The sequence below is a fragment of the Periophthalmus magnuspinnatus genome, chromosome 22, assembly GCF_009829125.3.
Source record: "Periophthalmus magnuspinnatus isolate fPerMag1 chromosome 22, fPerMag1.2.pri, whole genome shotgun sequence".
In the NCBI taxonomy this organism is placed as follows: domain Eukaryota; kingdom Metazoa; phylum Chordata; class Actinopteri; order Gobiiformes; family Gobiidae; genus Periophthalmus; species Periophthalmus magnuspinnatus.
In genome coordinates, this window is record NC_047147.1 from 14,547,509 (window position 1) to 14,573,113 (window position 25,605).

Genomic DNA, 25,605 nt, shown 5'->3' on the forward strand with positions numbered 1-25,605 from the left:
ATATATGGTTGGGAAGGGGCTTAGGACAAATATGGGCCTCCTGTTTGAACTCACTACCCAGGAGCCCCTGTGGCTGCGTGCGTGCTCACCATAACCCTACAAGGAGACAGCCGGGCCAATCAGCTCAGAGCACTGACACCACTGGAGCCATCAGCTGTTCTACGCGTTAAGGAGGCTAGGTGGGCATACCAGCTGCACGCTTAACACTCCTCTACAATGTTTTCATTTTTTTAACTAGATCCAAACTCAGTTCCTGTCTGTGGGTCACCATTTGGTTCTGTGATAAGTATGAAAATCCAAAAGATAACACTTGATAATGGTAAAGTTACAAATAAGTTTATGAAGCAAAAGCAACTTATGGCACATTAATGGCACTGCAGCTTTTATGAATTATAATTTTGGACACTGTTAATAATTGTTATGACAGAAAGAAAGGCATGTACACAATATTTTGCCAATCATTCAGTATGACAATTATTCATTCATATTTCAAACAGTGTTCTTACTACGGCATTGATGCAACCACATACTTTACACACTACTGACTCTACAATAACCCTAGCAGTTGATTTATTTGAGTTTAAATCCCTTTTGTCCATCTATGTAAAAGTCATTTGTGATTTTTGCTGCCAGCTCTTATTTGGACTTGTGTGAACCCCCTTAGCCCCGCCCCTGGTCCCTGGGCCCAGCCGGTGTCTTATTTAAGCGGATGGTCAACTCCAGGCGGTTGTCCCAGTGGAAGCATCCATCTGCCTGTGCGCACCTTGGTGAGTTACACTTCCTAGTTCTATTACTGCTTCTCTAAAACTTTATATTGCTTTACTTATTTAAGTTTTATGATGTAAATCTAGTTTGCCTGTGGTCCTGAAAATGAATGAATGAATGAATGAATAAATGAATGAATGAATGGTCTTTGCAGCAAAGTTAGGACTCACTGTTAGTAATAGTCAACAGGAAGTAAAGATTATTTAACTTTAAAGAATGTTTTTGTTGTAATATGCCTTAAATTATTTGCAAATGTGTATGTTCTCCAATGCCATCAGCCATCAAAAAGTGCTTTTATACTGTTTGGCCTACCTACAGTAATAAATGAAATGAATACAAATAACTAATGTCTGCAAACTGAACACCAAATATTAAATCAGAAGAAAGTAACTCAGCTGGTTTTGAGATTGCCTCTTGTAAACTGTATGCATTTGATAATTTTGGGCACATATGTCTTTGTTGAACACAATATGGCTCTGAGTACCCTAAAATAGAAGACAGGTCTGTGATATGCCCCTTTTTGGTGCTACCTCAGCAGCTCTGAGCTTTCATGGAACAATCAACTTTAGAGATAGGCTATCAGGAGGTGTACAACCAGATGGGACAGAAATAGTGTCCAAAGGCATGGGTAATTAGCATGCTCTAGATAGCCACTTTTGAGGCAGGTAATATGGTTCTGTAACCATGTCTGATAGGAGATAGGTCTACAAAGCATTGGGGATTAGAATGAAAATTATAATTAACTGATGGTTGAGGAGGTGTCACTCTTGTTTGATCTAATAGATTTCTTTGTAACATGTGAACTTCTTCATATGTTGAATCCAGACCATTTAGACCAGACTAAAGCCTAACCATGTGCGACGACGACGAGACTACTGCCCTCGTGTGCGACAACGGCTCTGGCCTGGTCAAGGCTGGATTCGCCGGAGATGACGCTCCCCGTGCTGTCTTCCCCTCCATTGTTGGAAGGCCCCGCCACCAGGTATACTCCACTTTCTGACCCAGCATAATATGTATTTTCCTGAATGCTCTTGTTGTTACACATATTGAAAATTTTCTTGACTTCTCTAGGGTGTGATGGTGGGTATGGGTCAGAAAGACAGCTATGTCGGTGATGAGGCTCAGAGCAAAAGGGGTATCCTGACTCTCAAGTACCCCATTGAGCACGGCATCATCACCAACTGGGACGATATGGAGAAGGTGAGTGGGTGATGAGTGTGGGCTCATTTACAACATTCTCAACAGCTGACCTGACACATGCCTGACACTTCACAAACAGTTAGCTGTTTTAAATACTCTTATTTTTAGAATTATGGCTGTATTTTGGAAAGTATTAGTGTTGATCCTACTGTTAAGTATTATTTCAGGCGCCTCATCAGCTGTCATGTCTTTTCTTCTGATGACAGATCTGGCACCACACCTTTTACAATGAGCTGCGTGTGGCCCCTGAGGAGCACCCCACCCTGCTTACTGAGGCCCCCCTCAACCCCAAGGCCAACAGAGAGAAGATGACCCAGGTATAAATCCACATCTATTACTCTTTACTTGGAAATCAAAATGATACATGTTAGGTTACTTGCATTTCTTTAAAGCTGGTAGGTCTACTACCACGAGCATAAAGACATAATGGGAATGTTTATGGCGTAAGTAAATTGCGCTATGCAGTTGTTATGTCTTTATCGCTTTCAAACCTGTTAGCCCGGTTAAATGGTTTGATTGGGGGATAAATACTGTTGCAGTTTTCATTTGGTGCGGATCACGTTCTCGCCACAATTCAGCTCAAACGAACCGAACCAAGAGAAAATACACCCCTGTCCTGAGGGGGCGCTGCAGCGACAACAAAGTAGATACCGCGTTCACCCATTGGCCAAAAGAGAAGTCCCTACCCGATCTGTTAATTGTCAGAAAAGTGAAGCTTTATCAGACTTTAGCAATAGTTCGATTTCGCGTTTGGATACAGACATATGGGAGATATGAGCTCCACACTGGGAGATCGGGGGCAGCTGAAGACGCTTCGGAACAGAACAAAGTGTTTTTCTGGGACGTGACGGCTGCATGATATGAGCGAACAAACCATGGAGTTATAACAACTCTATTAGCACTATCCGGAATATTACGACGGAGGGTCAGTTAAATAAAATAAGTTATACGGACGCTACGAGAATAAAGTCGTAGCATTTCGACATTAAAGTCGTAATTTTACGAGAATAAAGTCGAAGCCTGAAAAAGTCATTATTTTATGAGAATAAAGTCATAGTGCTACGAGAATAAAGTCGTAATATTACGAGAATAAAGTATTTTATGAGAATATAGGCTGCTGTACGTGAATGAGTGACCAGTGCGTTGTGCGTTATGGAGAATTTGGAGCATTTTGTTCAGATAAACTTTGAACTAGGGTTTACGCACGATGAAATACTGTGTCTTTTAGCCCACCATCACCACACTATCATCAGTATAAGTACTTTGAAGGGACACTGCCAGCATTTGAGTTTGTTTAGTCGGAGGGACCAGACAGATTTGGAAGAAAATGCTATATTTGAACAAAATGTTCCAAATTCTTCATAACGCACTGGTCACTACACTTTATTCTCGTAATATTACAACTTTATTCTCGTAGTACTATGACTTTATTCTCGTAAAATTACGACTTTATTCTCGTAGTACTATGACTTTATTCTCGTAGCACCCGCATAATTTATTTTATTTAAGTGACCCTTATACTCCGTCGTGGAGCTATGACAACTCTATTAGCACAATCCAGAATATAAAGACGCGGATCAAGTACATGACTGTAAAGGCCGGTAGAGCATTATACAAGAATAAATACATGTCAGTCTTGTGAGGATTAGTCACAGCTCTTTACTTTACGAGCCTGTGTGTAACTGATTTTTGTTACACGGTTTGGTGATCGGTTCCAGAAGATGATTTTGATTTGATCTGATTTTTGTTTGTTATATGTCCAGATACTTCTCAATAATGCATTTTGTATGTACTTTGCAGATCATGTTCGAGACCTTCAACGTCCCTGCCATGTATGTGGCAATCCAGGCTGTTCTGTCCCTGTACGCCTCTGGCCGTACCACAGGTCAGTACTCACTAATATGATACAACCTAAATTTACACAGCTCATTGTGAAGCTGTCGCCTCATTGATTCCTTTCACTTTGACAAGTCCAGTTGTTAATCCTATCCCTGCATAGTACAAGCAACAGTTGTCAGCAGCTTTATAGTTTATGATGTGTCACATAGCTAAATAGGGCAGATTATATGTGTTGAACTCTTAAGCAGTTAAAGTATGCTGGCATTTCCTGTGTGCCAAAGGTATTGTGCTGGACTCTGGAGATGGTGTGACCCACAATGTGCCCATTTATGAGGGTTATGCCCTGCCCCATGCCATCATGCGTCTGGATTTGGCCGGTCGCGACCTGACTGACTACCTGATGAAGATCCTGACTGAGCGTGGCTACTCTTTCGTCACAACTGGTAAATATCATATCTATATAACTCATTTGCCCATGTTAGATCTTTTGACTGAAACATCAACCTTTACTTTCCATAGCTGAGCGTGAGATTGTGCGTGATATCAAGGAGAAGCTGTGCTATGTTGCTCTGGACTTTGAGAATGAGATGGCCACCGCCGCTTCCTCCTCCTCTCTGGAGAAGAGCTACGAGCTGCCCGATGGTCAGGTCATCACCATCGGTAATGAGCGTTTCCGTTGCCCCGAGACCCTCTTCCAGCCCTCTTTCATCGGTAAGAGACATTTAGAAACTAAAATGTTTAGACTTGACGTGTTGTTGTCTGTTGTATATGTTGTGAAACTTAACATTCTTTGTCTCTCAGGTATGGAGTCTGCTGGTATCCATGAGACCGCCTACAACAGCATCATGAAGTGTGACATTGACATCCGTAAGGATCTGTATGCCAACAATGTGCTGTCTGGTGGTACCACCATGTACCCTGGTATTGCTGACCGTATGCAGAAGGAGATCACCGCTCTGGCCCCCAGCACCATGAAGATCAAGGTGAGATGATCTTTATAAGCAAAAACGTTTAAATTAAACGAGAGAACACACACAAAAACTCAACTTGTGCCTTGCTTTCTCCAGATTATTGCTCCCCCTGAGAGGAAGTACTCTGTCTGGATTGGCGGCTCTATCCTGGCTTCTCTGTCCACCTTCCAGCAGATGTGGATCAGCAAGCAGGAGTACGATGAGGCCGGCCCCTCTATTGTCCACAGGAAATGTTTCTAAACAATACCAACCTCTTTACATTCATGTATTTATACATCCATGTCCGCTGTATATATGTGTGCATATGTATTCTTGTAATAAAGTTAAGCCCTTGCGAGAGTATATTTCTCGTCCTGTGTACTACATTGGTATAAGGGGATTTTAAAATAACAGAACAAAGAATTACTGTATGAATATGTAACTACATATTAAAGACGTATAATAAGATCTTATTATAGATCCATGCTACATACAGTACCTATGCGCTCTGTGGACATGGTAAATAAATATGACATATTCCGTCACTTTGGGGATTTCTACACCTCGGCTTCCCGGTGGTAATAGAAATGTCAATATGAACGAAATATTGTCTTCCCCGCTCGGGCGGGACGTGACTTGTAGTAAAGCACACTCACTACACAAATGCTCTTCTGACCGCTCTCAGCCAATCACAGCGTGTGCGTCAGGAGCGCTGATGTTTGAAAACTGCGGAAATAGCGTTGAGTCAGGACTAGAGAAGAATGGGCTTTTGATAGGAAAGGTTTGAGTGTTTAACGTTGTAAGATGAACGGATGTGTTTTATACCTTAAGCGACCGAGAAGGATTATAAACAAATGCTAGAAGACGGTAGTGTATGGAGAAGAGAGTTTTGTGCTTTTCATTTTCTGGTTAGCTGGTTCGTGTTAGCTTGCTGCGCTATTGCAACACAATGAAGCTGAGCATTGGGAAAGTTGGAGGGATGTGTTAGCGTCAGTTAAGATTTCTTGGTAGTAAATCCGATTTTTCAGTGGGATAGCCCTGAATTTATCTGGGTGTTGAAAATTTCCCCCCGTTTGGACGATTTAGTGTTGGTGATAAGATCGTAGACAGGAATTTAACGCCACCACCACGGTATCATAGTTTTAGAAATAGGATATATTTTGCTTTGGCATTCGTTATTTGCGCTCAAAATGAAGGTGATGGAGAGAAATATGATGCGTCTTGTGGCAGTGCAGCACCTTCGCACAACTTATGGGATAAAGGCTAAAAACTGGAATAAAAACAAAGCATCCCGGACATCAACGAGTATCTCGGTAAGACAGTTTATAAGTGCCATTTCTATGTAAATTAAAGGTGTGAACTGTCCAATATTTACGTACTTTGCTACCTGTCCCACCTCATAGCTTATGTGACCCACATATTCTCCAGTTGTTGTTAAAGGTGTCTTTGTAAACTTTTTAATAGATTGTTTTAGGCCCTATCAGCTTGTCCATATAAAGGCGTCCGGGTACTTGACGTCCAGGGGTGTAACGCCTTTTTCTGTCCTGCGGACTGACACGCCTTTGTAGCAAAATACAAAAATGTTTTTCAAAAACAAATCAGCTCTACAATTGTAAGGAAGCCTTTTCACAAACATTACATAATAATTTCTGTAACTTTTCTCATTTTAGACATTTTAGCCTGCCATGCTTGACATTCACTACAAATTTACCATGTTAAAAAATTCTAATAAATGTCTCTATTGCTAGTTTAATAACGACGAAACCTTATTTAGAAAGTCATTTAAAATGATAATGCCGAAAATGGGTGTCACGCCAAGTACCTGACTGTACATTTTACTAAAACTTGTGTTTTTGAAATTGTTACTGAACACTAACAATACTAAAAGATGTTCTGCTGCAGACTTATTTTTAACAGTTTATTTACAATCTTTACATTTTCTTGTGTGTTTATCAAGAATAAGGTGTTTGGTGTGCCTCTTGATAATCTGCCATGTTATAACACGGATAATGGAATTGTGCCAAGGCAAGTCATTTATTATTTATTGTATTTATTGGGACCGTTACTTGGTTTCAAGCATTGAGAGTCCATGTTAATTGTTTTTGTCCATTCAGATTCCTTGTTGATGCTTGTATAAATCTAATGGCTCATGTTGACACAGAGGGCTTATTCAGAAAGTCAGGGTCCGTTCTTCGTCTCAAAGCTCTCCGGGTGAGTGAAAGGGCAATTTGACCATGCTCATGTTGACCTTTGAACTTGTGACCTCAAGACAATGCTGTTTTGTGTGTTTAGGCCAAGTTGGATGCAGGTGAAGACTGTCTGTCCACAGCTCTTCCCTGTGATGTGGCCGGCCTGGTGAAGCAGTTCTTCAGAGAGCTGCCGGAGCCTGTGCTTGCCTCAGAACTGCAGGATGCTTTTCTCAAGGCCCAGCAGCTGAACTCTGATGAGGAGAGGACCGCAGCCACTATGCTGCTCTCCTGTGTGCTTGCTGAAAAGAATCAGAACACCCTCCGACACTTCTTTGAGTTCCTCCACAGCGTATCCTTAAGGTGCCTTGACGACGCTGAATTGGTCCTTTTAAATATAATCTGTTACAGCCGTTTGTGTGGAATTCACATCTTCCCTTTTTGGTGGATTACAGGAGTGCAGAAAATAAGATGGACAGCAGTAACCTGTCTGTAATCCTGGCTCCAAATCTCCTACACTCTGGAGATGCCACAGAAAAGATGAAAACCAACACAGAAAAACGCCTCAAACTCCAAGCAGCGGTTATCCACTGTTTCATTGAAAATGCTCATAGCTTTGGTAATATTTCTTCTTTCATAAAATTTGTGGTTATATTTTTTTAGATGTATACATAATTGCGTAAATATTTGTCCATCTCAGGTGTATTGCCACCGTTTCTTCAAGAGAGGGTGCCAGCTATGATAGGTTGTGATTCTGGCGCTCTATCTCCTACTCATGATGAGCTCCGTGAACTTGATCTAAACTCAGGAATGAAGAGGAGGCCTAGGCGTAGCTTTGGAGGTAACTACTACACATTAATATTTTAGATATATTTACCAACTCTTATAATTTGTAAGTAGATACACACGTGGGCATCCTGCTTTTGTCTAAAGCAGTTAGTTATGGTTTGGTTTTTGGTGAAGAAGTACATTTACATGACTCGATGTGTCTCACATTGCAGATATGGTCAGTGGGGCTCTGAATAAGATCAAAACTAATAGAACACCCACAAATAACCCTCAGTCAGACAGTATTGGTATGTAATATAATGTTGCAAATTGAATAAGTAATGCTCGCGCTGCATCTTCAATCCTCATATAAATCAGATCAAAAGTTAATGTACTTTTGGTCTTTGAGTTCATTTGTATGCTTGGAAATTAAAGCTGCTTTGTCTGGATTATTTGCCTCCTAAATAAAAGCCTTCTGTCTTGATATTTTCCCTTTGTCCACATAGCATTTGCATGGGTCATCTTGCACATTGCTTATTCAGTCAAAAACTGCAATTTGGGGCTTTCAATATGCTTGATGTGACACTGCATTTGATTGGAACATAAAAATGGACTCGTGGTCCAATATACTCATTTTCTTGTGATTTTTTTACAGTTTTTCCTTCTGCAACCCCTGTAATTGCAACCCCCAACTCTAAGCGAAAACTACCTTTGGAATCTGGTCACAGCTTTGGATTCTCAAATAAAAAGCGCAGATCAATGAAGAAGAACCTTGGCATAGATTTGCTTCCTGATCCCATGTTGAATGAGACCGCTACTCCAGGATCTGGTACTAATCATTCTATAATGATAGATGTTCAAAGATGCTGGCACTGTATGTAATATTTTCTATGAAAATCTAAGTTTGTAGTGCTTCTGGTGTCCTGGACGCCCCAAACACCTGTGCCTCTGGAGGACGGTCTCAAAGACGCTCTGTGACTTCTGCCAGGAGAAAGAGCCGAAGACTCGGTAGCCGGCATGCAGTGAACAGGTACATCCAAAGCATTATAATTAATATGTGACAAAATGGACATTACTTAAAGGCAGTTGTCTTGATTTATTTTTTTACAGAGTGGAATCTGGCAGAGCTGGTTGCTTCTCTCCTAAAGTCAACAAAAAGGACGCACCACTCAAATCTCTGCGCATGCGCTTCAGCTTGGGTAAAAGCAGCAAGGACGCTGTAAGTGTGGCTGCTTCATAGAACCCACAGATTAACACCCCTGGTTAATCTAAGTGCATGACACGGGCTTTAGAAAGTCTGTAGTTTGAAAAAGAATTCAATAGTTTTGCACTTTACTGTGTTGTGCGTGTACTGAGCAAATGTTTGCTTATTTGCACAGTTTGCATTGTTAACTATATTTAATTTTAGTAAGGGGCTAAAAACTATGTATGCCTTGTTTTCCGACATATGTAAAGTACATCCTTCTAGGATATTTTCCTATCTATATTGTTGTTGTGACAACTGATTGGGTGTATAGAGCTTTAAAATTATGTGACGTATTTGGAATGGTGCACAGTGTTATTCAGCCATGCTACTGACTTGAATATAAATAATAAAAAAACCTTGAATTGTGTGGAAATCCGGTTGCTTCTGAGTTATTTTAACATACTCTGAAGAACTAACCACAAATAGTTGTAACATATTAACACACATACTGGGTTAGATCTGTGGGTTTCATTTTAACAAAATAATCCCACTAATATTCTCTGGATGGTCTTTCATTTCTTATTTCATGTTGGTGTTAAAAGGGATCTGAATCCATTGGCTGGAGACTCGCCTCTCAGGAAAGCACAACCAGCTTTTGTTTCACCAAAGAGATGGAGTTCATCAGTCCATCTGTGCTACCCAGGTTAAGCGAATCAAATGGTAAGTCAATTACAAGAAAATTACATTTTTTTGTACCTAATCCAAAATTATCTTTAATTTTCTTTTAAAGGCATCAAATACATCAGTAAGTCTGAGGACAACTTGTTGACCCCTCAGCCACACTCAAGTGGCTGTCAGGCTGTTTGGACTGAGACTCCTGTTACATCTCGTGCATCTAAGGATGGAGGTTCTTTCCCGGATACTCCCATGAGCATGTGCCTAAAGAACACCTTCTCCTCTGAGCCTGCTATTGTCATATCCAAGCCCTCGCCAGTGTCCAGTCGGCCTCTGAAGCTATGTTGTGCTTCAAGTGCAGACAGTTTAGAGAGCGAGGGAGCAGCTGCTGAAGCCCAGATTCCAACAGGACCTACTCTGCTAAAGAACAACCAGGCCTTTACAGCATGGAGCAGTGACGGCCGCCAGCCTGTTGCCCGTGATTCACCAGCAAAAACATCAACATCAGATGATGTCAGTGTGCCTCATCCAGAAACTCCAGTGAACTCTGTTGCTGCATCTTCCTCCATGATACAGGCTCAGGAGTCTTTTCTTTCTAGCTATGACAATGTTACTTTTGGTCAAATGGACCTTGTTTGCCTGTCTCCTTTGCATATTGACAGTGTAGTGTTTGATTGTGATACAAACAGTAGCTTCTTGTTAAAGGGCTCTAAAGGTACCCCTCTCAGCAGCACACATGAGGTGTTGGATAGTCGAGAAAAGGAGGAGGAGCTGGTGGACTGCAGCAGATTGATCGATGCTCTGGACATTCAGAGTCCTGCTCACTTCAAACTGGGGGCGTCATCTGGGCTACAGTCTACGCCATACAGACCAGACTTTGAACCCTGTGCTGAGCTCTGTACTCCCCCAAGGGGGGAACATAGTGTTGTGGGAGATGAGAAACATAAGTGTACCAATGACCAGGAGGTGGCAGTGTCCCCTGACCATCTGCAGTCCCAAAAGCGCAGAGTGGCAGAACGCATTCAACATTTCAACAGGCTCACTCTGTGTTATCCCGAAGGCTCTCAGGATAAAGCCAGCAGGTCTCCTCTCAGGTTCCAGCGCACTCCCGTCCGTCAGACCGTCCGCAGAATCAACTCACTTCTGGGAGACAACAGGAGACCAACAAGAGGCTTTGTTCGCCAGAGCATGCAAGTGCCAAAAGCTGTGAGTCTAGAGACAGGCCTCTCTCCATACCCACAAGTCCACAGTGTTAAGTCTGTGAAGAAGCCTCCTCCTGTGCCTCCCAAAAAACCCAGCACCCTGGCCCGTAAAGCCAAGCAGTGTGCCCTTGAGGATGTGACGAACAAGGCCCAGCCTAAAACCAAAGTGAACACTTCTGAGTGCCACAAAGACCAACCTGGACCCCAGAAGCCATTTGTGCAGCAAGTGGTTGAGAAAGAAATGCATCATTACAGAGGCTCTCCCAGGAACCCCCTAACTCAGACAAGACTGCTGTCTGCTACTAAACCTGTTGATTTATAGTGATCCTGTCAAGAGACCTGTCCTGTTGTGGAATATCATGTACACTATTTGTTAAGGGGTACTTAATTTATTCTGCTTCCATGTTTATGATTTTTTTTATACTGGGAGACCTTTTGCCTTACATTTGTAAGATATGTCAGTTTAACTCTAGTAGTGTTAGTTATGTCAGTAGTGTGCAGACCAAATGATATAAGTGACTGGAAACGTTCTTATGCATGTATTTATACTTATGATAACCTTTTGGGAGATTTTTAAACTATTTTTGCCATCTTAAGTAAAAATGCACCTTCTGTTGTTCAAAAAATGCCAAACAGTATTGATCAAATCAAGTGTTTTGTAAAGTTGTATTTTGTCAAACTGCCAACCAGTAAACCGCGGCACAAATAAATTTTCTTTCCCGAGTCTGTTTTTCTGCCGTTTTACACCACAAGAGGGCGCCATAAAAAAGGGACAGCATTCAACTAGGCCTAAACTATTCAGACTAGAAAGCCTTATTCATGTGTTGAGAATATTCAACTCAGATGGGAAGCTACGCCTGTGCCTCATCTCTATTCTCAACGTTACGGTAGTTTCAACGCAAAATCAATCATTTTGATAGACGCAGTGATTCATTAAGGTTGTGTTTGGCTACATAGAAATGAGTTTGTATTCAGTGACTGCCTCAATAGGCATAACTGTTGTCCTCTATACAAGTTCAGTAATTCCCATGTGCGCACAGTCTCCTGGCCCATCTCTCCACTGGCTGCTCCCCGCCCGTCTGCTCCTCCACGAGTTCAAGTGTTGAGGGGGCGGATAGTTTTTCTTTACTTCGCTCTTGGCCAATAATGTCGAGGGAGCTGTTGTGCACATCTCAGCTGGCAGACATTTAAAAGGGAGACAGTGCGGCGCTGGAGTAATTTGTATTAAACCCCCTGGCCCCTTTTCTATGGAGCGCTCGGTCTCCCACCCAGCAGAGCACAGTCCCGCCAGTGAGGAGTCGACACGAGAGGGTGCCTATCATCTGTGAAGGTACCACAGACAGCAGTCCATCACTGGAGGACAGGGACACGAACAAGTGAGTGAGCACCACAAATAGTTTGTTCAACAACTCACTGCTATTTTGTGCGCGTTATGGCACGATATGCATGTTAAGTGTAATTTAATCACAACGAGGGCTATTAAAGCAACAATTCATAACAGATATTTTTAATCAAGAGAACGTTTTTGTGTTGAATACTGTTTTTTATGCGTAAAGTTTAACACTGAATCCCGACCCATACCTAATTTATATTAAGCTACCTTTATTTATGATTGGAATAGACTTGCCTAAAGGTTATAGCAACAAGTTATGTTCTTTTTACATTCTCTCTCGTGCGCAGCTAGTCAAAAATAAAAATAATAATGATAAAATGTAATGCTGACTTGTTTTCCTGTTCTCCCAAAGGATGGCCAACTCAACTCGTGTACTTTGCAGTATGGTTTTCATCATTGGCCTGATCTCCTCTCCCGCGGTCTCAAAAAGAAACCGTGGATCACAAGGCGCCATCCCTCATCCGGACAAGAACAACCCAAACGAATCGGAGCAGCAGCCTCACCCTCCTTCTCCTGCGGGCTCAGGCACACGCCAGAGGCAAAGCTCGTCTTCTCCAGCCGACGAAGTTCTGGAGTCCAGCCAAGAGGCCCTTCACGTCACCGAGCGGCAGTATTTGAAACGCGACTGGTGCAAGACGCAGCCCCTTAAACAGACCATACACGAGGAGGGATGCGTGAGTCGGACCATCATCAACCGCTTTTGCTATGGACAGTGCAACTCCTTCTACATCCCCAGACACATCCGCAGGGAGGAGGGCGCTTTCCAGTCTTGCTCCTTTTGCAAACCTAAGCGCTTCACTACTATGACGTTCACATTGAACTGTCCTGACCAGCAGCCGCCAACAAAGAAGAAACGCATTCAGCGTGTAAAGCAATGCCGCTGCATATCTATAGATTTGGACTAGTTGTGCGACCTCCATGCGTGCTCGCGGACAGGACAAACGTCTGATCTCACTGGAAACCAAACGTTTCCTGTCATTCCCCTTTGACTCTAGCCTGAGACATTTCACTGCACGGAAACGCGAATTGGAATGGTTTTACGCACGGCTTTGAATCCAATAGAACTGCACGTCCCCGGTTTATATAATGCTGTGATACGAACACTCACTACAGGAATAGTTTCTGTGTTGTTTATATATATATTGTTTTAAAGGTGTTTCCACTGTGTGGAATAAAACGGACTTGTTTTGCGCAGAATGTAATTTTAATCGTACGTGATTTCAGTGAAACCTTCCCCTCAGTATAGTATATCCCTATATTATGTTATGTCATTTTTTTGGAAGTCATGAAGACAGACTTGAGACTTTTACAGTTGGTTTAGCCTACCTTTATACGCGTAAAAAAGTAAGGAATTTAGGATGTAACTAGAATGTTGGGTACTTTCTTGGATTAAATTATCTTCTAAATAATACACTTTGCATATTGTGCATATCATTTTACACTTTCACATTAAGAGCGTTCAGACCTATTTTCACACGTATTCAACAGTGCCTTTTTTGGAAATGCGTAAATTACGCAGTGTTGGGATAAGTGTAGGCTTAGCTCAATTTAATGCCCTTACTATATTTTCCATATGATTGTGATTATAAAATATAATAGTATCTCAGAAGCCATCCCGTGTCTCTACTTAAGGACCTATGTACTCCTTGACATAAAAAAATAAAAATAAAAAATGAACACGTGTACATGTGTGCGTATACACACATAAGACCACAATCTACTTAATAAAATAACAGAATCAAACAAAAACCACAAGCCCTATTATAATTCACATTCCTAAAAACAAAGTCAACTTTAAATAAACTTCCAGGAACTAATTTTACTGTCTCCAACACAACCTTGTAGAATGACTCATAGCTTATTGAAGGATCTGGCTGTAATATGAATCATCTGATCTACTCCTTTTTGGTCCGTAAATTAACACTGATCTAGTTGGGTTCATAGGTTTAGACCAAATGACAATGTGGCCAGCAATATGGCACCCAAACCCATTCTTTGAAATTGAGCAAATAAACAGTAAAACAAAAGTTTGTTCATGTCCAGTAATTTATTGTTGAAATTTAAAACAATTCCATAAAAGTACAGAGCACCCATTTGAGTGACTACAGGTTTCCCAGACAACAAGGTCATTACTGTTACAACATCACCCTGCATCTTTGTAATGAATTAGTTGTTATTTATTTTAATAGTTGAATTGATTAAAAATGAATATGCTACTGTACAATTGGTAAAAGAATCTGTCTTAATGTGCACATACTATTATAAAGCAAACTAAAACCCAGCTTTTTCCATATGTAAATTGGCAAAAACGTATTTTTCTCAAAAAATAAATAGCCCCAGGCCATTAAAAAATACAATAGCCACGTATATGTGAATAAAAATATATCTTTCATATGCTTCGCGTCATTGGCAGCATCAACATTATCCATCCCATAAAAATATGGAACATATGGTGGTTGACATTCTCAGGCAAAAAATAAAATCTTTCTGTACAAATAATAGATTCAGGCATTGTTATTTTATATTTGTTCAAATAAAATACACAAAAATAAAACCTTCTATGAGCTTCTGGAAGCATAATCAACAAAAGTAGGCTCTTGCATAGAAAATGAGGTGCCAACAGTGCCAATATAAATGAATGCACAAAGGTGGCATTACAGTGAGTTTTAGTGAACACAGCTACTGCAAGCAAAAAAGTGCAACTGTGTTAGACAACAACACAGGGACGAAGTCATTCTTGTTTTGGAGGACAAGATTAAGTAGATTTGGAAGCAGACACATAGTGCTTCAAATGGCTATTCTATGTCATCATCTGAACAGTCTCAACATATTCTACAACATGGCATACTTACAAGACTGGAAACTGTCTATGAAGCCATATCTTTTCACACACAAGCAAGTGCATTCAGAATATGGTCTACAGTAGTAATAGTGGATAGGTCCATTGACTCTGTTATGGTCCTGCTGATCCCTGGTGACTGTTCAAAAGCTGGCCACTCTGAGGTCACAGCGAGGTGGAGGAATGAGGGTTGACCTTTGACTTTTAAGACTTTCTTAAGTGGAGCAACGTCAGACATGCGTTATTCCACTTAGCAGCCCTTTTATCTAGCATTGATGCATGTATCAAAATGATGTCCATGTCCATTGCTGTAGTGAGGCAGAAAGGGCAGTAGGTGTGTTTTTCTATTCCAGAGTCTGTTGTTTGAGGCAGGTAGTAACTGTAAACTATGTGATGTGAAATAATTTAGTCCCAACACTGAACTCAGCTGGATGACGCGCTGGCCTCCTTCTGACGCAGCCGCTCTTTCTGTTGAAAAAAGGCAAAAGATACACTTGTATCACACACATAAACAGCAGTAGCTGCTGCGAGGAGGGAGGTACTTACCAGGCTGTTGGCATTGACCTTTTTGGTTTCAACATGTTTATCTGCCGTGATCTTCTTAATGTTTTCTTGAGCTTCCTTTAACCTATAGGAAAGCACAGTTTTAGATCACCCCAACAGGTCCTTCATCTAGACCTTGTTTTATCCATCCTGTTTTGGTCACATAAGATTGCTTTCAATCATGTTGCTTTTTGTTGTGCCTTTGAGCATTCAGCATGTTGTCACATTTGTAACAGCAACTCACTGAATGCCAATCATATTCCATATGTGTATGGCCCATAGCAGCTCTCACATTTATAAATCAGTGTTTAAGTTTGTCATATCAGATCAAATATCTGATCTCCAAGAGTCTAAACCAAATGAGCAGTACAAAGAGCAGAAGCGCATGCCCTGCACCCTGACAGTGTTTATCAGTGTTTAACAGACAATCTTTAAGAGCTCCCCAGTCTCATCAGAGGGCAGTAAAGGCGACTGGGCAGTCAGGAGGGTCTGCAGCAGCTCAGAGGAATGTCTGCCCAAACACACGGCCCAGGTCAAAGGCAACACCATAAATCCAGGCCCAGGGCTGAGGCCTCAGGTCCTTGGGCTGATGGCCTCCTGCTCAAGGTTCATTAGAAACCAGCTTCTGCACATCGGCACTCAACAATTATAGTGACTGGTATGTGCTATGTCCTCATACTCATTGAATGAACAATTATTTCAATTTGTCTCTGAGCACTTGAATACTTAATGAATTTTCTAAAAAAAAACACTTTGTGTTGCAAGTATTTAAAAACAAGACAAAAACTAGTATTAGTATTTACTTTTTCAAAGTTAGAAATTTTGCCTTACGGTAAGGGATGGGATCTAAATGAATAAAGTGTGGTCATTTTTATTTGAAGAGTATAATCTATGATCGTTTGATATTTGTATTTTTATGTAAAAAACATTCATCTGAAATTTTGACTAGCATATGAATAATCAACATTAATGAATATAAACTTAAACCAGCTCACTTCTCCTTGGAGATGTTCTTGCTCTGTTTCTTCCATATGTTCTTAAAGTCATTGCAGAATTCAAACCATAGCATGAAGACGTAGTTGGGGGTCACCTCCTTCTCTCCTGGTTTGGCCTTCAACCCGAAATAGTTCACCATGTCCTGGAACCTGCAAGTAAACACATGGCACAGCCAGAATGGCACATTAACACATTAACTAACACCACGTAATACTATATAATAAGTGTGGAGTTGGAGAGCAGGTTAGCATCCCTCCATTGAGCAGTGGGGTAAATCCAGTAGCACCAAGACTCCAAATGCAAACATATAGATAACAAAGCTTCTTTAATTTCTGGCTCACTATAACATGAGAACGAAATGTTCCGATTGAAGCTCAAAAGACAGATGTGAACACATTCAAACCTGTGGTTCTACTGTACTGGTGTATGGTAGTTTAATTCTTCATAACCATATCTGAAATCTTCAGAAGTACACATAGAGTCTGCTCCCTCCTTCAACCCAAACATGAGAGTCACTTGGCCTGTCAGAGGCGAGATAAAAGCCTCCCTGTCCCACTGGGGAGACAACTGTGACGCAAATATTGTACAATCTCATTTTTGAAGAAGTTTGATGATTTTTTGAATACCAAAAGAAAATAGCCATATTTACTGTATACAAGGTCACTACTGTAGATGTATCCAACCACATTTCAAAACATGCACTCAATTGGGACAGGTAAAATGTAAAAACAAATTGTATTAACAAAGGTAAAGAAATACATTTTTTGAAAATGCATGTAACCGCATTTGAATCATTTCTCAACAGGAAAAGTTAGTCTGAACATTCTCCGTTAATGTAGTGCCTCTCTAGTGACCAAAGAACGGACATCCTTTATACCAATAATTTATCATGGAGACTAAAATATTACCAAATTTTATTATTTTGTAATACTTTGCATCATCCTTTATTTACATTTTATGCAGGCCAGCTAACTGAGAATAGAATTTGGTTTATAGAAGACATGCAAAATGAACAATATGCTGGCCAGACGCTCGGACCATAGCCTGCTTCCCATTTCCTAGAGATGCCGTCACTTTGCTGGATGCTAGGAGAGTGCAGTGCAGTAGATCATTCCTACAGAAGAAGAGGCAGCGGGAACAAAGGCCTTTGGATGTTTTGGACAGAGCAGGTCCAGATCTGTCTCCAACGCTATGACACGACCAACTCCTCTCTATCAGCTCTCCTTTCAACCCTGGGTCATTGGGTCAAAACTTACACAAATCAAACCAATTCTTGAGAGTACTATTCACACGAAACAGATGCGGACAAAAGCTAAACAAAATCAGGCAGAAATCAGTTCATTTGTGAACTGGTCGTGCACAATTAGGCCTGCACACTTCAGTATTCGCCTTATGATGCCATTGCCGTGAGAGGGTTTACTGCGGTCGGCATTCCTCACTGACAGCTATAAAAAAGACCCATTACAAAAGCATGAGCGCCCGTGAGAATGAGGCAAATCTTTGGGCAGGCAATGCGGCATTCCTTCGCTTCCTAAGTCAAAAGCATACAGAGTGGACGGGATGGATGATACATGGGCACATTCAGGGCAAGCAGGGTTGAGAAAGCCAGAGATGGAAGAGTGGAGCGAGAAAACCAAACGTAAGGCCGGCAAATCAGGGGTGCGTGCAGAGCGGGAGAGATCCTGTCAGTCAAATTTGATATGCCAAAAGTGACCTCACGAATATAAAAAAAGGTAAAAGGAAAATAGCTGAAGGATGCATGTCAAGATAACACATTTGGAAGTATGATGTGTTGCTATGAAAAATATCACGATAATATTGAAACTTCCAGTAAACCCTTTTCAAAAAGAACCACACACAGGTAACAGGTAGTTATCGTCTATATTGAGTCAGAGATAAAAATATGTTTATAAACCCTTTATAGCTCCACAAAAAGTTCCCCACTATTGCAAATGAAATTACACATTGAGCGTCCAGAATACATTATTCCATCTGTCATTTATTCAGTGATAAGTAATATAGTAAGTATTGTGACAGGAATTTCTCAGTGTTCAAATGGAGCTATTGGTTTGCAGTGTAATAATTATATAATCAGTGAGCTTTGGGTTTTGAACTTGTTTAAACTTGTGTAATGTTATGATTTCTGATGATGATTAACGTGAAATTAAACTGAAATACACTGTATTACAGTGATATACAACCAATAAACGGTTCCATTTACTAATAGCAGCAGTCGAAAAGTGACTGAAAGCAAAAAGCGATTTACAAGAATTAACTATTTAAGTACATCTTTTCTTTTTGCTGCATTGGGAACGATACAGCTGTTCAGCTGTGAGAGTTGTGAGAGGTGTCCTCACTCCTCCTCCACTCCTGTCTATGACTTGACTATGACTTAGAGGCTCGTAAATGCAGTGCATCCTCCTGAGGCTAAAGTGGACAGATCCAGTAGCACTAAGTACATGTTGTCTATGTCCTCATTAACACTGGACACTATGGTCGGAGCCGCTGCTGCCACTGGGCCTGCTGCAGCTGATTTGTCATCTGCACAGATCTGAGAGCCCACCCAGGGCCCGAGAGCCCGCTGACGCCCATATTCATCAACGGCGTGTCACTTTTACGAGGTGGCTCTGTGGGAACTGCCCCCTCCCTCTTGCTCGGCCCTCTCCAGCCACCGCCAGTCGGGCAGTCCTCTCTTTATTTAAAATTAAAGGAAAAGTTCATTAAAGCAAAGGTGCACTCAGCTGTGGGCCGCTTTTGATCCAAGTTCAATGCCCTTTTGTTACAGTGGGGCCACTCAGAATTTTAAATTACTTTAAGAATCCTCACAGATCAATTATGCCTTCACTGCACAGTCTGACAAGTACATGAGAGAATCACCTCACTCATTTTTATATTTGAGTTAAAAAAGACTAAATGAAAATAAAAAAGACCAAAGGCTTCATTGTGTCATTGTGTTGGATATCCCATACAGTGCACACATCTGCACACTCTGTACCAATCCCAAGCTTGGGTAAATACAATGACCATTTCCTAGGCAATTATGCACATATATTATAACGGACTGTATATTGTTTTACATAGGCTCTGGCAGAATAACCAAAGGGTGACAGTTATAGTCAGTATAGACAGTATATAGAATTGTACAGTGCCACACAGACGCCTCATATCACATATAGGGTGTGCTACTTCAATTTAAGCCAATGTAAGTTACAAGTAAGACATCAATAAACACAATCAATACACTAGTAAATAATTTCCCCTTCTCATTATATCAACAGAAAGTGGTGAGAGCTGTCCCTAAGCGACTCATTTGGCCTAAAAACACCACCATGAAACAAAACAGTCTGGAACCTTCTCTGAATTATGGTATTGTCCAGAATAATCATCTTCCAAATTGTTTATAGTTCCCATTTTCTTGTGTCCGGCCTTGTTCGCCTTCTCCTTTATGTGCTTTCGGTGATTTATTTTGGAAGCGGGAGAGCTACAATTTAAAGCAAACAATTCCGCTCCCTGTCCAAACAAGGCGAAAAAAAATAATCGGCTGGCTTTGTTTGTGCGTTACACCATCTTTTTCCAATATGAAATGTTCCAGATATGATTTGGTTTGAACACAAGTGCAGCGGCTGCCAGTGTGTCTCGCACCCATAAATCAGGCACACTGGAGGACTCTGGAGAGGCCCGAGCATAAAACATGGCAGATAAGAGGGATCGGATGAGTGGGGAGGAAGCACAGGGTGTCCAGCCCTAAATGCACTGCACTATATGTGGTGGGCACGCAGGGATTGTGGCAATTTATCTTTACAGTTAAGCACTAAAGGAGAAGATTTCACTTACAATCTAGGAAACACTGAGTACAATTTGAGCTTACTTGTCATAAAGCGAGAACAGGGAACTCAACTTAAGACAGTGCCTCTGGTGGCAACTCGTAGTGATGAGCAGTTTACGATCCCATAACATTGCAAGAGTGTGGGAATACTTGTAAGTGGGAATGGGACAAGACACAAATCCCACAAAACCACACCATTCCCAATTTTTCATTGCTCTTATTTGATATTTTTTGCTGTCATTGTAGTACTGCTTTTTGGATCTACAGCTTTGTAACTCAGCAGCATTAACTCTTATTTTTTTGTCTGAGCCAATATAAACATGTTTGCCTCATGTGTACATGATCTTGTACCATCAAGATCCTACAAGATAAAATGGCACAAGGTCTTATATCATCTATGCTTATAAGTATGTTGTTTTCAGTTTGTTGGCAAGAGACAAAAAAACTGAGGGTTAAGTTTGTTTCATTAATCCCTACTTTTCAAACGATCATTGATGAAATTGAGCTCCAAGTATAAGAAGTCAATTTTTTTTACATAGCCTTACGTTTTCTCTGCAGCATTGAGCCGGTCCGCCTCGGTCAAATGTTCCTTCTGAGCTGTAAGCAGAGAAACACATTATTTTAGACAACAGGATAATCAAGAACATGATGAACCACAAACATAAATCCTATTTAGGTTCGTCCATTTAGTAGTGCCGTCTCCAGGATCCACCTGCTATGGTGGGCTGAGGGCCCACAAAGGTAGTAGCATAATAACAGTAAGCCCTCAGTAAAAGCTGCCCCTAAGTGAATACATTGACACATGGAGTGAGTGGATGTGTCTACATACATGTACGAATCAGAGGGGTTTGTGAAGGCTTCTGTGTGCTGCTGCCATGTAAAAGTGTCCAAATGCAAGGCAGATGTGAGCGGTGGGCCAGACTGAGGTGCAAGAATTTATCTAGGGCCAGAGTAAGCCTGTGATCTCAGATTTATTGCATTTTTCCAGATTCATCCTTTTTACAATGATGGGGGACCTTTTTCTGCTTTAAGATTTAAGAGGTGGAAGTCTCCAAAAATGGTTCAAAGGCAGGTTTTGGGGTTCTATTGGGAGAAGGTAGAGCTTAAGCCACTGAGCGTCTTGGACACTTTTTTTTTTACATGTGAGGTAATGATGTCTGGCCAGTGAGGGAGGGGCTATGGCCAGTGGCGTTGGTCCCAGCAGGGGTGGGCCTGGCGCCTGGGGTCCCCTCTGGTGGGACTGAGTAGAGGTGGGACAGCGGCCCACAGCTCCACGGAGGGGCTGAGGATGTGTGAAGTTTCTCTCCCCCGCACGGGCGCACCGTGTAAACATGAAACCAGTAGTCGCTAACTAGAAAGTTATGAGACGTGCATGCTGAGCGGGACAATAAATTAGGGCTTTAAAACTCTGACACACTTTTCCAAACGGCGGCTTGTACCTAGCAGCCAGATAACAAAGTGATGCAGTCTATTCTCCAGAACTGTGTCTGGCGTTAGGGAGTCATTGCCAAACATGCGGAGTGTAGTCACTGCACAATACAAAAATAAATGGTAAATAGTCATAACAATGTAGTGCTTTTCTCTGTCCAATGAGCACTCCAAGCACTTTACATCAAAGAACCACTCATCTATTCACACACACATTCATATATCTGTGTAAGCAGACATTGGAAGCAAGGCGGATATAGAGTCTTACCCAGCGACATTTTGCCTCCAAACTGAAGCTCACTAAAAAAAAATGTTGTAGCTATAATCAACCTAGATTTTGGAAATTTCTTCACCTGTATGTAAACATATCATTTAAACAGGGCAAAAGAGAAGTCAATGGTTATAGCTCCACACATCTAAATAGTTTGCCAAAGAGCTGTGGATGTGTCCAGTTTTAGAAAAAAAAACCAAAAAAACCAAAACTGAGTTGAATAAAATCAACCGGTTGTAGTTTAAGTTCAGTCATTATCAACAGAGTGAAAAACATACCATCTATGTTCACATTACATTGTGAAAAAAGTTATGTAAAGCTAGGGTAAGTATTCAGTAAATTATTGTCAAACATGAGTTACAAACGATAGATACTCATTGTCCAAGATTACAGCCACATGTATGCAAGTTCTTTCCCATTCCCATTCCCATTTATCCCCGCCAAAATTCTTCAAGCAAAACTTCACTGGATCCAAGCCTGGGGCAGTCTTTTTGTGAATCTGGTCTCACCTTTTGCAGGAAACCATCATTAACAACATCCGATTACTATTGTGTTAATCTACCGGCTCTACGTCACTGACCTCCAACTGAAAGAGGGGCAGCCTATTATAGTCTGAGTCACGGACAGCTCGGAAGTGTGCACACACGGACAAAATTCAAAAAAAAAAAAAGGTCCAAAAATGACACTTAGCTAAGATTAGAAGCCAGTATTTGTTTTCAATTAGCCATGATATGCTCCGGACAAAGAGAAATGTCTGCCAGTACATCCCCAGCAGTCTCAAAGAGCTAAGAATAAAAGAGAGTGGGAAAAAAGATAGTTGATTAAACACTGTAACATGGCAGAGTCTTTGTCTTGACTCCTAAAAATAGAAAGACAAAAATACATTCTGACAATCCATTCAAGACAATCTGATTAAAAATGTTAACAGTCTAAAAATAATGTGGGAAAGTTCTCCAGATTCAAAATGGAACAAAAGCTAAAGGACTCGTACAACATTATGGGTGAGTGGATTTGGGGGGGGTCCGACTTTGTTGAGGGGGTAGAGCCGTTTAGGTTCACCTGTGGTCCCTGCTGTGAGACACTCCACAGGACAGATATGGGTCAGCACCATTTGAAAATGCATATGGCTTTGTAAATTGAACATTTATTGGGCTCTGCACAATCTGATGTATGGCACTAGGTTAAAGCCGGTCATGTATTAAGCACATCGACTCAAGTCACCATTTTGGACTAGAGCTATATACGATTTAGAGAAATAAAAGTTTCTCTTTGTTTTGCGTTGTGTTTTCCAATTTACGTTTTATAATTAAAATTCAGTCAAACACATCGAGGAGGATTAACATTTGGAAGACTGAAATGTGAATTAATACAAGAATCATCTATAAGAATCATCTATATATCACAAGTCATTTGACAGGTTAATACAAGTTCAAGGTTTAAAATGGGTAATTGTTTTAGCAAAGGTTACTATTTTAACATGATTAGATGAAGTCCAAACATGTTTAGTAGAGATAACATTTTTTTTGTTTTACATTTCTTTAACAAGAGCTGTTGAGATTGATGTGCTGTAAGGATAGGAGAAGTGTTGCTGTAAGGGTAAGAAAAGTGTTGCATACTGCCTTTGACTCCACAGTGAGGTTGCTGTCCAAGATCCAGGCATGGTGTGACATAGTTTTGCATGAACACATTGATCCAATATTTGTCTCTCTGTCTCTGATTATATAACTACACCAATTACCTCGTAATAATTAGTAAAAGAATAAAAGGACCGTCTGGAGATGAATCACCTAAGAGTCCCGGACTCTAACACCACATTGAAGTCCACTTTGAATCTGAATCACTTCACTTTGTAACGTGATATCCACTTGTATATATTAGACGAGTTAGAAAACTGGAAAACGTTATTCTTTGTGGCAGGGTCTTTGAGTTCACAACCCATCGCGGCAAAGGCAAACTAAACAAATCATTACAAAAGTTCCCCATTAATAATAACTGTTCAATGTGTGTAGCATATGTATCTGTGGTCATTTACCTGAGAGGGGCTAAGTCTCAGATGAGTCAGACTTTAAGAGCTGCCTGGCCATGCTTTGAAGTGAGAACTGTTGCTTTGTTTTGCCTTTTGAAGTCATGGAATCATCACGAACAATGATTACGCACCTCTCCGTTCACCAGCGGCACCGCACCAAGGAATTCCATTTATGAAGTACGGCTTTACAAGTATTCCCCCGGACAGTTTATGCTCAAGATGTGGCTCTGCACAGAACAGTCGCTCTGTAGCATGAGGAGACTGAATATTAGGCTTTAAATCCTGTGACACTCGCCATGGCTGTTATGGGGATTAAAGAGGATGAATGGACAATAACATGGCACATTGCCCTTCCAAGAATAAATGATCCAAAAACAGGCCTGGTGTGCACAAACAAACAACTATTCAAGAATCGAGCAAAAAAGACATGTGGATGCAATTTTTGGAGTAAGCCCATATAAAAACGTAGGTTTTACTATTGTCTAAAGGTGAAATTCAAAACTTGCACCATTATTGAGAGAGACAAATTACAAATTTAATATCATAGCCACCACTACACAAAATTAGAGCATTGATTTTCAACCAGTGTAGCCTGAGGCATTGCCATGTGTGCCTTGACAAACTGAGGTTAACCGATTCAGACAGGAAATAATAGCAATCACAAATTATATTCCAACCATAGACTGCATATATAAATGGACATAGCTAAACCGCTAGCCACTGCATTCTAAATAGGAAGTGATCATGGGCACACTTCTGGCTCTATCAACTCTGGCTCCTATTCACTTTACATTATAAAAATGTTGCTCTTTTCTCCGTAACTGCTGCAGTGAGCCTTGTCACTTGGTCTTAAAACGTTCATATTAACCTGCTCTACAAGTTTCTAGAGTTTTTATTCTGCTGTTGTGTCAGTAAATCAAGATATGAACATTAATAAGAAACAAATCAGCTGCCTTCTTTCCCTGAGGTCGTCCTGCTAGCACTGGCAACAGATTTGACTGACAGCATTAATAAATGCCTGCCACCTGCTATACTAGTGGTGCGGGCAGAAACGGGAGTTACCTTCAAGAGCTTTGCCTCAGATTGGCTCTTTGGTTGCTATCATACTCGCAGTTTGAATTCCTTATATGGAACTTGGCTCCAAATTCGCCCATATAACTGCTAGCTAACCCATGCTATGGGTGATATCAATCTCACTTAGTGCATTTCTTTATACAGTCTATGATTATAAGAAATCCATTCATTAGGCAACACTGTACTGACTGATGTGAAAGAAAAGAAACTTATTGACTTCCACTTTGTCAGTAAGCACCATAATGGGCTTTTGACAGTCATGTGTGTATGTATAACAAAGGCCTACAGACCTGCCTCCTGTAATTCTTCAGATACTTATCCAAGTCAGAATACTTAATTTCATGAAAAAGTAGTCTTATTCAGGTTCAAACTGTTCTTATATATCTGATCTATTTAGGCACTGTTCATTACATTAGTCAAAGAAACACAATCTGCTTT

General features: G+C 40.9%; 4 protein-coding genes across 5 annotated transcripts in view; 3 read left to right on the plus strand and 1 right to left on the minus strand.

Moving 5' to 3' along the window:
- Positions 1-689: 689 nt before the first annotated feature.
- LOC117390357 (actin, alpha cardiac muscle) lies at positions 690-5,117 on the plus strand. The gene is made up of 9 exons (XM_033988073.2): positions 690-767; positions 1,591-1,747; positions 1,837-1,965; positions 2,172-2,282; positions 3,766-3,850; positions 4,086-4,247; positions 4,324-4,515; positions 4,606-4,787; positions 4,872-5,117. The coding sequence occupies exons 2-9, from the start codon at positions 1,619-1,621 to the stop codon at positions 5,013-5,015; spliced, it is 1,134 nt and encodes a 377-aa protein (XP_033843964.1). The 5' UTR covers positions 690-767; positions 1,591-1,618; the 3' UTR covers positions 5,016-5,117.
- A 333-nt stretch (positions 5,118-5,450) lies between these two features.
- Positions 5,451-11,521, plus strand: arhgap11a (Rho GTPase activating protein 11A). Of its 2 annotated transcripts, XM_033988076.2 has the most exons (12): positions 5,451-6,067; positions 6,712-6,779; positions 6,869-6,965; positions 7,047-7,303; positions 7,396-7,559; positions 7,641-7,781; positions 7,942-8,016; positions 8,364-8,537; positions 8,612-8,738; positions 8,819-8,927; positions 9,497-9,614; positions 9,685-11,493. In XM_033988076.2, the coding sequence occupies exons 1-12, from the start codon at positions 5,945-5,947 to the stop codon at positions 11,091-11,093; spliced, it is 2,862 nt and encodes a 953-aa protein (XP_033843967.1). In that variant the 5' UTR covers positions 5,451-5,944; the 3' UTR covers positions 11,094-11,493. The 2 variants fall into 2 exon arrangements, with proteins under 2 accessions (XP_033843967.1, XP_055087105.1); XM_055231130.1 differs by lacking the exon at positions 7,942-8,016 and having other exon boundaries at positions 9,685-11,521.
- Positions 11,522-11,830: 309 nt separating this feature from the next.
- Positions 11,831-13,412, plus strand: grem1b (gremlin 1b). The gene is made up of 2 exons (XM_033988075.2): positions 11,831-12,147; positions 12,517-13,412. Exon 2 carries the CDS (start codon positions 12,518-12,520, stop codon positions 13,067-13,069), a length of 552 nt encoding a protein of 183 aa, XP_033843966.1. The 5' UTR covers positions 11,831-12,147; position 12,517; the 3' UTR covers positions 13,070-13,412.
- Positions 13,413-14,198: 786 nt separating this feature from the next.
- LOC117390356 (formin) overlaps positions 14,199-25,605 on the minus strand; it is a 31,465-nt gene continuing 20,058 nt past the window's right edge. The window contains exons 14-17 of the mRNA XM_055231091.1: positions 20,914-20,965; positions 16,542-16,691; positions 15,550-15,631; positions 14,199-15,471 (exon numbers count right to left, since the gene is read on the minus strand). Of these exons, the coding sequence (XP_055087066.1) occupies positions 15,427-15,471; positions 15,550-15,631; positions 16,542-16,691; positions 20,914-20,965 (329 nt within the window). The 3' untranslated portion in view covers positions 14,199-15,426. The remainder of the gene's footprint in view (positions 15,472-15,549; positions 15,632-16,541; positions 16,692-20,913; positions 20,966-25,605) is intronic.